This window comes from Gekko japonicus, unplaced genomic scaffold, assembly GCF_001447785.1.
Source record: "Gekko japonicus isolate JY-2015 unplaced genomic scaffold, Gekko_japonicus_V1.1 scaffold346, whole genome shotgun sequence".
NCBI classification, from domain to species: domain Eukaryota; kingdom Metazoa; phylum Chordata; class Lepidosauria; order Squamata; family Gekkonidae; genus Gekko; species Gekko japonicus.
This window is the reverse complement of record NW_015161414.1, coordinates 169217-182691: the sequence shown is the minus strand read 5'-3', so window position 1 is coordinate 182691 and position 13475 is coordinate 169217. Positions and strand designations below refer to the sequence as shown.

Genomic DNA, 13475 nt, shown 5'->3' with positions numbered 1-13475 from the left:
TCTCTTTAGTGGGATAGGCAATGTTTATACTCTTGAGATACTGGCAGATGGCTGTCCCTCTGTATGAATCAACATCTGTGAAGCTGCTAGATTTTACTCTAGCACTCCTTGTACAGCATGAGTAAATTCAGTATTGCCACAGTGTACATTATTTCAGTGTTGTTTCTGGTTGTATTTTATGAGAGTTAATACACATATGCCTAATTTCATTCCAGTTACACTTGGTATCAGGTCATCTGCTTAAGCATTAGCGGCAATGGCAACTAAGGATGCTGCACACCAGTCAAAACTAGATGTACCATTTCTATGTTTTCACACCTGTCACCTGAGCTTTACTTAGATCCCAGCTCTGTTGTATAACAAGATTTGAATCTACTGTACAACATATAGCAATTAAGTTGCTCTTACTATTTCTTTTTGTGGGACACAGATTATGATAATCATATAGACTAACGTGTACCTTTCCATTTTTATGCACAAAAGACATGGATGTTGTTCCAGTTCAGTTCTTTACATCTGCCATTGGCTGAACAGTCTATACTGGATTGTGGGTTTTAGTCTCCCCAAAATGAACATTTCAGCCTTATGTAAAATAGACTGTCAAGAAATGACTCGAACAATGGTCTCTAATGTACTTATGGTGCAACCCTATGCACAGTTACTCCACTTTAGGCCCACTGAAACCAATAAGCTTAGACTGGAGTAACTCTGGACAGGATTGCTATCTTAATCTGGTAAAAAATAATCAGTGTACACCGAGTTATTTTGCAGTAAGTAGTTTGATGCTTATAGCCCTTGGTGGCTTATATTTAATTAATTGTTAGGCTGCTCATCCAATTTCTGTTGTTACTCAAAAGTTAGATCTAATTTTTCATGTTTTGAATAGATGTAGCATTTTTTGTTCTCCTATTGACAGGGCATTCTGTTGTTCCCTGAACAATTTTTATACAGTGAACATTTGATATTAGTTGTATGAACTTTAACAAAGACTCCTACCCAAAGGTTTTACTTCTGAGATAAATACATTTTCTTCAGAAATGCTATACATTTAAATAAACAGAAGTAAGTTTCATGGTATGTCACACCGAAAGTTCTGGTGTTGGAAAAGGGCCTTAAACCATCTAGTCCATCTCCCTGCACAGTGCAGGAAACCCACAGCATTCCTGACAGATGGCTCTGCTTAATGACCTATAAGTGAGGGAGTGCCTAATATTGCTACCACCACTTTGGTAACTGGTTCCATTGTTGAGCTATTCTTGGAAGGTTTAACCATTCAATGAATTTTCAGATTTAAAAAAATGAATAATTAACTGAGTACTCACACCTTTGCCCCTTCTTGTGTACATACTTTTTTGCAGAAACAGTTCATAGGTGGCAACTGTAAAACAATTTAAGAAATGGTACTCAGTGCTATCCCCCCCCCCCACACACACACACACACACTCCATTTTGGAACATACATCCACAGACTGCGCTTAATCCCACTTGAGGTATAGTTTCAATATTTGGGGGATGCTTAGCTTACAATATATCTGCCTTTCTTTCTCCAGTTTGCTTTTGGAACAGTGCTTCTGTAAATCTTTTTTGCAACATGCCCTAAGGGGGACACCAATTCATACTTATGAATGGTTCAAACTCCTGTTAATCATTTGAAATTGGTATACATGTATCGCAAGCACCTGTTTACATAGTTCCACATAAAAGTAACAAAATTATTATCTGTAGGAAATAGACCTATTTTACCCACATTATCAGTAGAGCACACCTTCATAATTTGTTTGCATACTTCCTCTTCCTGCTTAGAATGAACAACTCCCCACTTAAGTAAAAAGTGATACTAGTAAAGAATCATACCATATGACTTCTGGCTTGAACTCAGGCAAGCTTATCTTACTTTGGCTACACTTTATCCTCCAGCCTCCCCATTTGTTTTTAGGTCCCAGGCTCTGTCCTGCAGCTTGATACTGCTGCTTAGTTTAGGCTTATGTGAATATTCATTCAATTATTTATCCAAAAGTAAGTGCTAGCTAATTCAACCAATTTAATCCCAAATCAGTGTTCATAGGACTGCCGCCTTAATAAGTTACTAGTTGCCTTGATCCATATCATATACTGACTGTGCCTTAACCTTGCTCCTAATTTATCTGCAGCCATAGCACAAGATCATCTGCCACTCAGCGATTTTATACCATATGGAACAAGCACAGAAGTGTTTTGTAATCTTCAATAGTTGTCTCATGGAGACTACAGGCCAAGGCTATAGGGATTTCTAGGGAGATAATTTCCTGTAGAATGATCTTCCACAACCCAACATCAGTATTTTGACTTTTGATATGAAGTCGTAAATAGAACACGGATAGAAGTGTAGCAAATGAGCAATGGAAGCAGATTATTATACATGATAAAATAACCAGGAACACATTTTCTGGCTGAAATAAAGTATACATATTTACCCAGTGGACGCTGAAGTAAGCGGATGTATTTCAAGGTTATCCAAAAATAGAGTCAATCTTTTAATGTATGCCTTCAGTCTTGGCTTTAAAGAAAGTTGCAATGAATAAGGACCATTACCAGAAAATACTGAATATACAAGCACAATGCTTTGACACTTGCATGGCAACTAATAGTACAATGACTGTCAGGAAAAACACCTGTTAACTATATGACCACCACCTAAAGCTGGGTTCTTTATGATGCAAATCTATAATGTAGTTTGTGATAGGTAATTCTGAAATACATGTATAACATGTAGTATTTTATAGCTGTGAAGCAGTGTCCAGTTTATACTTTTTAGATACCTTTGCTGCTACACTAATCTGTTCCAGCTTTTATATATTAGTAAATAGAGAATGAGAATGTTTTGTGCACAGATCAACTGATGTTCTATCCATGAGTATGCTGAATATACTGAAAATTGCCATATACACAATTATGTTTAAAATAAGCAATTTGTACTTTTGCAAAATTATATTTTATTATAGTTATTTCCTATTCCAAGAAAATAGTTACTGGAACATGCTATTGTGAAAATCAGTTTTCTTAAAGAATAATTTTCCTATGCAATACATTTCTTGGTCCCATGTTATTGAAGGCTTTTCATTTGAGAATGCCAATATTGACATTAACAGGATCAATACAATGCAGGCCATTTTGCCATTCTTTATTGTGCATGCAAAATCAAATAATATATAATTATATTTGATGGGTTCAAGATACATTCATATTGGTTTCAGTGTGCAAATAAATATTAATATTCAGCCACTCTTAGGTGTGCTAGCTGCAAATTTTGATTCTTGTTATAGGATGTAAATCCACATTTCTGATTGCGTCTTCTTCCATGCAGTCTCTTCACTTGCAGAACTTCACTGAGAAAGACAATTTGTGTAACTAATTATGTTTTGAAAGAAGCCAGATTTGTCTATACTTGTCTTCGTCCTCCCCAAGTAGTTGATATCAGTGAGTCCTTCCTGGAAGAAATGTTAATCACATTGTGATTTAATTTAAAGAGTGTACCCCAAATTCTCTGAAAAGAGTAGTGCATTACTTTGCAATATACCAAGAACACAAATCTCTCTTTAAGCACGCTTAAAAGGTTACAGTGGTGAGACCATGAAAATGATTTAGGGATTTGACTTTGACATATAAATATGGAATCTGCTTGGCAGTTTTTGAAATCATGAAACTCTGATGTGGGCCTTGTCCTTAAGTTTTCATATGATTATTATACAGCTTCTTTGATATTTTTGTTACTTTTTAAATGCTCTAAAGTAGTCAAGGAAATATTCCTTTTTCATTCCGTTTAAAGAGTTTTATACCTATTCAGATTCAGTACTATGGGGTAAACGGCAGCTAATCACACATGAAAGCCACCCAGCATGTGAAATCTTCCAGTTACAATTCATATACTGGAACTAGTAACCGCTATTGTGATAACTATTGTCACTCAATGTATTTTATGAACACCTTACTCTACAAAACACTTTTCAGAACTATAACATTTCTCATTCTTGTAGTCTAGGACAACTGTCAATATTTTAATGTTATTTTATGTGCATGTATTTATAAATCTGTGTGATTTTGGGGTGATCATTTTATATCAGTAAGGAAGGTGATTGGATATAAGTCATGTCTATAGCTACTGTGTATGGTATGTAGCTGTATTTAAGTGAGGGTGAAAAGCATATGATTGCAGTTTATTTTGTATAGTTAATCCAAAGAATAGAACCTGTATGTTTGTAAACAAATCTATTCTTAGTATAATCTCTGCCAAAAACCTACAAAATCCAGAATAAACATTAATTTGCATAACATTAGTTTGCATCTTTTTCCTCTTCCATATATCTGGGATTCCAAGTGTGGACCCCCCCCCCCCCAAAGTTCTGATGTTAGATGACAAAGGAGGCACATGGCTGTGTGGTCTTATGTGTATTTCTGCCCCCCATTTTTACTGATGAAAGGGCATAGCTTTCTCAGGTCTTAGAGTGGGGAGGCTGTATTTTCCCAAGGCTCAAAACACAGTATACTATTACTGGGTAAACGCAGTTCTAATTATCCAAAATCATTGACTTCTCTCCTCCAACAATTGGCCTACATTTGTCCACCTCATAAATATTCCAACAATTAAGAATTTAACTACGTACATACTAAGATTAGTATTGTAGGATTGTTTCATTTATGAGTCCTCACTTGCACTACAAGCCACTTGTGATACTTCCTGTGTGAACCCCATCAATAAGAAGGAGAATGTGCAAAAGCACTTGGTAGAATGTACTGTTGGCCACAATGCTGGCAGGTGAGATTCCAGCTTTATGTGCCCTCACATCTCCATACAAATATTAAAGCAGGTGCTGCAAGGAGAAAGATTCTGCCCCTTCATTGTTTCCTATGCTCATTTATTTTCAAGGAAGTTACTTCTACAGAAGGAAGAATTTCAGATTGTGATCTTTAACTTGCGGTCACCTCTGGAAACCCAGGTTCTAATGAGGCTGAAGTTGGTTCCCAGTTCCTTACTTGTTTCTTATTCATGACTTATTCGTGAATCCAACAAAAAACATTGAGGATAGTATAATTTGGACCACCACACATCATACACCCCACATTCAGGGGACTCTGCCCTTCGAGAGGACAGATGCTGCTTCCTGGTCCAAAGCCCAGTTCTTGTGCCAACTGTCCCATAGTGGGGTGCCCCCAAGACAATCGCACAGACAGACACTCGGGCCATGCTGCATCCCAAAACAATCTTTAAAAAAGTAAAAGGTAAAGGTTTCCCACCTCAAATCACATATCCCCACACTCCAGGCACTGCCCCCTGCAAGAAGACAAACAGCAGTGCCAGGTCCAAACACTGGTTCTGGCACCACAAGCTTCTATTTGGAGTGCCACAAAGAAGTGTGTATTACAAAGAAGATGTGAATAAGAAAGTGGAATGGCTGCATGCACTCTGCACCACAAAATGAGGTTTGGACCACTACATATCATACATGCCTACATTCAGGGGACTCTGCCCTCCAAGCAGATCTATGCTCCTTCCTGATCCAAAGCCCAGTTCTTGTGCTGATTGCTCCAAAGTGGGGTGCCTCCAGCACCAACATGCATGAAATGGTGTGTGGGCCAAACACTGGCACTGGTACCAAATCCTTGTATTAGAACTGCCAAGATCCCTACTTTCCCTTGCCCTTTCCCTCTCAGTCATTATTTTAAAGTTATTTATTGTGTTGTGCAAAACCCTCTGCCACTTGAAAAGTTAGTTAATTATTTTCAGTTTTCTGCATTCCCTTAGCTAAAATTCTAAACAAAACAGTGTGAAACATATAAAATCAATTCATCCAAAACAGGTTTGCTGTGGTATCTGTAGGTTTATTGTCCCCAGCTATAACTGTCCTCCTCCTTGCATAGTGTCTGGCCTGATGGCGGCTCCTATGGCAGCAGTAGCTTTTCTATTCTTGTCACCAAGGTATGCCAAAGCCCCTTGGGCTGTGACATATCCATGTGTTGCACACCTTGGGAGTGCAGGGACTTTTCTTGGAAGTAATCCCTGAAAGCCCCAAGGAGCAATGGGCTAGTGAGGAGAATATGGAGGAGGAACCAAGTCTAAACCCTTCTGTTTAAGGGTCAAAAGAATATTTTTACAAGCTCCCTGACCAGCATACATCCACTTGGAGGGCAGAGTCCCTTGTACGTGTGGGGTATAATGTCCAAACTTCATTTTCGGATGCAGCTGGCACACAGTCATTCCAGTTCCTTATTAAAATCTTCTTTGCAATACAGGCTTCTCGGTGGCACTCCAAATAGAAGCTTGTGGTGATGGAACCAGTGTTTGGACCAGACCACTCTGTATGTCTTCTTGCAGGGGGCTGTATCTTGAGTGTGGTGATGTGTGATTTGGGGTGGTGTAAAGACTGTTTTGGGTGCCCCAGTGTCTGTCTGTGCGAATGGGCAGGGGGCACCCCACTTTGGAGCAGCTGGCACAAGAACTGGGCTTTGGACCAGGAAACAGCATATGTCCGCTTGAAGAGCCAAGTCCCATGAACATGGAGGTATATGATGTGTGGTGGTCCAAACCTTTTTAGGGGTTCAGAGCTTCTAAACTTTCTTTAATGTTTTTTGGTTGGATTTATGAATAAGGAACTAGGAACCAAGTTCAACCTCCTCATGTTCTAAGGCCTAGCTGTCCTACATGTGTGAACTAGGCCTTAGGCAACCACACAAGTACAGCAGGTCTACTCTTGCCAACCAATCAGATAAGGCAGTAGATCACAGTAGGTAACAATTCCTGTCTACATGTCTAACAAAAGAATACCCCAGTTTTCAGGGGTGTAGACTTTTCAACTTCCCGGAGGTTGAACCTGGCCCTGCCCCTTAGAAATAATTATTTAATATCTTGTTGAAAGCTTTCACAGCCAGAGTTCATTACCTGACGTTTCACCAGCAGCTATGACTAAGGATGCCAGTCACAGCTGCTGGCGAAACGTCAGGTACTATAATGCCAAGACCATGGCCATACAGGCCGGAAAATCTACAACAACTAGTGAAATTATTTATATTTCTAAAAATCATATGCCATTGACAATCATGTGTAGTCTGAATTTCAGTTAAAGAAATATGACTCTTAAGGAGGGGGGAAATGTCATGAACTTCTTCACTAAGATAATTTGACTAAATATTTTATTTGTGTATAAATGGAAATACTTCTTCCCCCTCTCTCTTTTCCTCACAACTTAGGCTGAGTGCGTGACTGGCCCAAGGGCACATATATTGTGCTTCCTGGCTATGTGGGGATTGGAACTGGTCTCCCCAATCTTAGACTAACACTTTAACAACTGCACCACTCACATACTAATCTCCAAATGCATCTCAAAATCTAGAGTAAATGCTGGTTTATCAGATATCCTGTCCTGAAGACATGGGAGCATTTGTTTGGTTGAAGTAGGGTCCAGGACAGCAGAATCACCTCACTTTCCATATTTGGGGAACCAGCTTTACACACACACACACACACACACGCCTGTACTGAAACAAGCAAACCAACCAAAAATGGTTAAACAGAGAAATATTCCCATTTCTTCCATTTCTTTTTGTCTAAAACTGCAAGTCGCAGGATACCAAAATCACCTTAATTCCCAGTCTGTTTCAATGATCCACAGGTTGCGTGTAGGGGCTTTAGGCAGAACTTCCAAAGATCCCCAGGGACAATTAAGGTAAAGCAGTGGAGGAGGTACTTTTGTGTGGCAAGTAAATGTCCCAATGAAAGAAAAGCAGAGATGGCAGCCTCTGTGCAAATGGAAAAGATGAGACTGCATAGTTTTATCTGGCGGAGCAGCAATAGTTACAGGAGCCAGCACAAACGTATTTCAAAGAATTCAGGAATTAAGGGTGAGTCCAGGAGGAGATCTATGGATTTCCTGGCTCTGAGTTAAGGAGTAGGGGAAGGTGCTTCCCAGAAAGGTGACAAAAGCAGATTGCAATTGCATCCAGGCAGGGTAGACAAAAGGGCTGGCAGGGTAGAGGCTTCCTTCATGCCTGAGACAGGCTGGTAGGCTAGGAGACAGGGAAGGTCAGCAAAAGGTAATCAGCTGCTTGAGAGTTAAATTGTGCATTCAGGAAGACCTGCATTTGCTGATAAAATTACCTCGCTAGACTAAGGTGGTTACCTGGCTTTACAAGCCCCTTCTGGCAATAGGTAGGTATGCAGATGTCCCATCAGTCTCTCACCCAAAGTTTTGGATGCTCATTCGCAAAGTCTGAGAACAGCCTTGACTTCACCTTCGCCTAAGCAAAACACTGTTAGCTCCTAACATGGCCAAGGCAAACTTTAGCCAGGATGGAATCAGGGCAGACAACACCCATCTAGGTAGGAAGGAGGGGCTTGGTAACACTTCTCCTCACTCATAGCTAAAAATAAAATGGAGATGCAGACATTTCTTTCTCTAAGGCAAGGCCACCAGGACACAGTAATAATGCAATTATTAGTATCACACACCTGTGGAGGCAAACCATGATTCTCTTGATCTGTTACTTACATCCAATAGTTTCAGAGAGTACCCTGCAGTGGAACAGCTAGATTCAAGTCCAGTAGCATCTTAGAAGCCAGCAAGATGTTGGGGACCAGAACAAAATTCAAGTCCAGGGGCACCTTTAAGACCAACAATTTTATTCAAGGTATAAGCTTTCGTGTGCACGCATACTTCTTCAGATACAGTGAAAGGGAAGTTACCAGTCCATACATATAGGTAGAGGATGGGTAGCAAATTAGCATACAATATAATGAAGATATTTAACAGATGCAAGAACCAAACAGGAATAACAAGCTTTGGTATAGTGGTTAAGAGCTGCGGACTCTAATTTGGAGGAGAACATACTGGATTTATACCCCGCCCTTCACTACCCAAAGGGGTCTCAGAGTGGCTTACAATCTCCTTTCCCTTCTCCTCCCCCCCCCCCACAGACACCCTGTGAGGTAGGTGGGGCTGAGAGCTCTGAAAGAACTGCTCCTGAGAGAACAGCTATAAAATAACTTGTAACTGACCCAAGGCCACACCAGCAGCTGCATGAGGAGTGCGGAATCAAACCCGGTTCTCCCAGATTAGAATCCACGCTTGTAACCACTACACCAAACTGGGTTTGATTACCCACTCCTCCATATGCAGCCAGCTGGTCTCTAAGTCGCTACAAAGACAAGCAGGACTAACAGCCTGAGCACAGATTCATGATGCTAGAGGGGTGGGGATTGCCCCTGCTGGGAAATCCTAGAGGGCCTGACCTGACAGCTCCAAGGAAACCGCTACCCCCGCCCCGGTTTACAACCTTGCACGCACAGTAGAGTGCATGCCAGAAACGGGGTGGGGGAGCAACTCCATCACCAACACATCCCTCTACCTGAGAAGCTTGCACCTGCTGAATTTCTGCAGCAGTTAAACGCTCTGCCCGGAAAACCTGTCGGATCATGCCTATCGGCCAGAAAATTCTACCCATCCAGAGCCCGGAAGACGATTTCCTCTCCAGCTTTAGCCCGAAACAGTCACTGCCGAGAACCGCGGCGTCTGAAGCAACTACGCCGGCGTCTCCAGACCCGTCAAGCCTCTCCCATTGCCCGCCCCTTTCTCCCTTTCCGCCTGCGCAGACGCGCCCCTTCGTCACCGTGACGGGCAGGCGAAAGAGCACGGAGAGCTCGGGGTCCTTGGCGGCTGCGCATTGCGAGCGGTGGCCTCGCTGAACGCTGGGTTGGTTGATACGGAACCCCCGGCCTTCCAGGGTGTCTTTAGCAAGCCGGTGAGTTGCGCGGGTAGAGCTGGAGCTTTGTGCTTCCTGGACCGGAAAAGGGCCAGAGAGGTGAGTGGCCTCTGTGGTGAGAGCTTTGCTTTTGGACTCCTTTGCAGGTGGGTTTGGGGCAAATGTCTCCAAGATCCCGGCTTGCTGTGGTGTTGAGAAGCGAGGGAATGCTCCCAGTTATGCTCGTGTTGTGCACAGATCCTGACAATGTTTCTTTGGAAGTAACTCCATTGATCAGTTCCGGGTGACTTAATTCCAGGTATATGCATGCAGCTTCAAACTGCAGCCCTATAGCCCAGTCCTGGCCGTGTTTACTTGAAAGTTATCCCCATAGATTTCAGTGGGACTTGCTTTTGAATAAGTTACACGTGCACCCTGATCCAGTGAGGAGTGCCTATTCAAAATCAGTGAGTTTAAGTGTGCCGAACTGTTTACCATAGAATTGCAGTCATGCAGCCTGATCCTCTGCATGCTTGCAGAGGTCAGTGGAAACTGTTCCTAAGTATGTAAGTTTAGGAAGACAGCCTTAATGTTTCTGGCCCAATCCCATCCACTTTATTCAGTGTGGATTATAGCAGTGGGCCAAAATCGGTTAGGTTTTGTTTTGTTTTTTTGTTATAATCCATGGGCAGTATGCTGTAGTTTGCTTTAAGTTAAATGAAGTAAGTACCCAGCAACTACATAAACAGTAAACATGATGTACCTTGATGTACACCTTCATGTGCTCAAACTTGTCTGGATGATTCTTGCAAAGTTGGCACAAAGTTAAAGAGTACTCCCCTTGGGTGAGAATGGAAGTTGTGGGTTACTTATCTGCAGTCTACTGTGCTAAATAGCTGTTCTGATCTTGAACATCAGTTCTAAAGTCTCTGCAGCACCATCATACTAAAGACTCCAGTGCCAGAGTAATATCATGTTTTGTAGTCATGCCTTAGGGCAGCATCCTGTTCTAAATATGTGTTGGTTGAAAGAAGAGTTTGAAATGCCAGTGTTATATTTTACTTTCAGGTCTCCTTGGTTTGGATATCATAAATATTGTAAGATTACTATGCCAAGAGCTAGTGGATGAATTTATGCAATAGAATATGTTGTAAATGTTTTTGACCCTATTTACAACAGGTTTTATTTATTTAATAGAACTGGGAAAGTTAAAGAAATTGAGAAACCTTGAATGAATGTCACAGTCTCCTAGTGAAGCCAGGAGAAAAAATTGAACTTCTCATCTCTGTCACATCCAAGGCAAGGCATTACATATTGTTTTAATTCCGTTTAGAATGGTCTTCCAGATTTTCTTTGTGTAGGGTGTATTGACAGGGAGTATTTCCATACCCATTTGTATGTATTTCCATACCCATTTGTTAACAAAACTGAATGGGAAAAGGATCATTTGTGGTTGTGTTTATTATTTATTTAATTATTAAATTTATACCCCACCCTCCCTGCCAAGGCAGGCTCAGGGTGGCTTACATTAAAATTATTAAAACAAATTAAAATCATAAACACAATTTTAAGGTGTTGTGGTTGAAGACACTATTGGTGGCTCCTCAGAGACTGCACATGAACTATTTCTGCCCTCTCAGTTGTTTAACAGGAGTATTCCTGCCATAGATATATGGATGTTTTGTGTGGCTATCGCTGGTAGATTTTTGAAGGTGCTTACGATCAGTGATGGTGCACTTCCTCTCCCCCATTCCTGGAGCATTTTTGGGAGGCATGGTTTTTTAAAGGCTTTGCAAGTTACTGTAAAGCAACACAACTCAGTTATGCCTGAAACATCTGAATTATTTGATAAATCTGGGTAGCATTGTAGGAAAGTGTTTGGGCAAAGCCTTCCTTTGTTCCCACTTAGAAGGGATCTCTTTCTGAGATGGTTGCACCTGACTTTTGATTCCCCCTCCCCCTTCTTTCCAGTATAGAGGCCAAGCATGTCGGGAATCAAGAGAGCGATAGAGGAGAAGGACCCCGACTACGAAGAGATCTCAGTTGTACATACAAACAAACGTCATAAAGCCATTGAACAGTCAGGTAGAAATTCAGTTTTAACATTCAGATGTGGGATGGAGACCAGGGAGGACAAAAGCCTGACATTGTCTGTAGGTGTACTTTGTGTAAAGGTTCCAGAATTTGTAGAGTTTTCTCTTGCTCAAGTGCAAACATACGCAAACATCCATTTGTGTGATGTGTAGCAGTTTGGTTGACAGAGTAATGATCTAAGTAGGTCTACTTGAAAGTAAGTCACATGCTATTCAGTGGGGCTTGCTCCTAAGGAAGCCTTCTTAGGATTGCGGCACGGTAATAGCTCCAAGCCATGCTGGATCTGAAATAATGATATTTGTTATTATATGTAGCACTTCTCTCACATTTTCAGAGGATTTCACCTTATTTATTTATTTTGTTTGGATATTTCCTGCTTTCCTTGCAAAGCAGTGTCCAACTTCTTCCCCATTTTATTCTCACAACAACCCTGTAAGGTAGAGGAGGCCAAGCAAGTATAACTGACCCAGTGAGCAATCTTAGCAGAGTGGGGATTTGAACTAGCTCCATACTAGCTCACAGACATTGATAGATGGGACTGATCACTGTAATGTATTTTAAGCGTGATTATCCTTGAAGATGGCTCGAAAGCTTCAGCTGGTGCAGAATTCAGCTGCCTGCTTTTTAATACATGCTTGGTTATGTTCTTACTTCCCATGTGTTCTGTGGCTACTGTCCTGGTTACCAGTGAGCTTCAGAGTCCAGTAGTGGTTCTCATTTTGTGGTCTGGCACCCACATACCTCTAAGACCACTTCTTCCTATATGTGCACATCCACTACCTACATTCCTTGGGGTGGCCTCTGGTCTGCGTCATGCACCACTAAAAGTGAGGCTATCAGTGGCAAGACGCATGGCTTTCTCTGCAGTTGCTTCAGGGTTGTAGAATTACCTCTTTTGGTTTTGGTAGGGTGTAAATGGACCCTTTCTGACTTCTGGTCTTACAGCAGGTGCTGTGGCCCTGGATTGCTTTTGCTATTAATTACAATTTGTATATTAATTATGGTTTTTAATTTGTGTTATTGCAGTTGGAGACTGTGGAGCTCTGAAGTGTCAGGGTATAAATGCTTTAAATAAATACACCAGGCAACTATTGTTAACTGTTGTGACTGCTGTTATTCCACTGTTACAGATGGCAGCAGACATAAATAGGTTTGCTTAGGGCTACATGCTTAGCAGCTTATACCAGAGCTGCAGTTTGAACTGCGAATCTTCTTTGGCCCAGTTTGCAATTTTAACCATTGTGTTACTTACACCAGCTAAGAATCCCTTTTGGAGTGGTTCTTTGGTATCACTTTGTGACCCTTTTAAAGGTGGATCAAAGAAAGTTTTAAAATGTTTTATGTGGTTAATGGAGACATTCCTAAAAGGACACTGTTTACATGTATTGAGTCTGTGACTGAAAAATCTCACAGAGCCTTGAGAATTACTGTGCTTGACTTCTTTGAGGAACCTCCAGTCCATCTGAGTGATTGGCTAAGTACTGTGGCTCTCAATTTTTCCAATCACAGAAACTTTTATAATTGAATCTATGAAAAATGTCCCTTGAAGATCTCTGTAATGGATCTTGGTTGTTTAAAAAAAACCTTTTATTCACAGAAGGTGACTTTGAATCTCTTTAAAGTAATTTCATTCAGCCAGCCCTAGGAACACATGGGTTCCTACTCTCTTGTGT

The 13475-nt window shown here is 41.2% G+C and overlaps 1 protein-coding gene across 1 annotated transcript in view; it reads left to right on the top strand.

The window, feature by feature from the left end:
• The first annotated feature begins 11693 nt into the window (after positions 1 to 11693).
• YEATS2 (YEATS domain containing 2) overlaps positions 11694 to 13475 on the top strand; it is a 48701-nt gene continuing 46919 nt past the window's right edge. The window contains exon 1 of the mRNA XM_015427464.1: positions 11694 to 11793. Within this exon, the coding sequence (XP_015282950.1) occupies positions 11694 to 11793 (100 nt within the window). The remainder of the gene's footprint in view (positions 11794 to 13475) is intronic.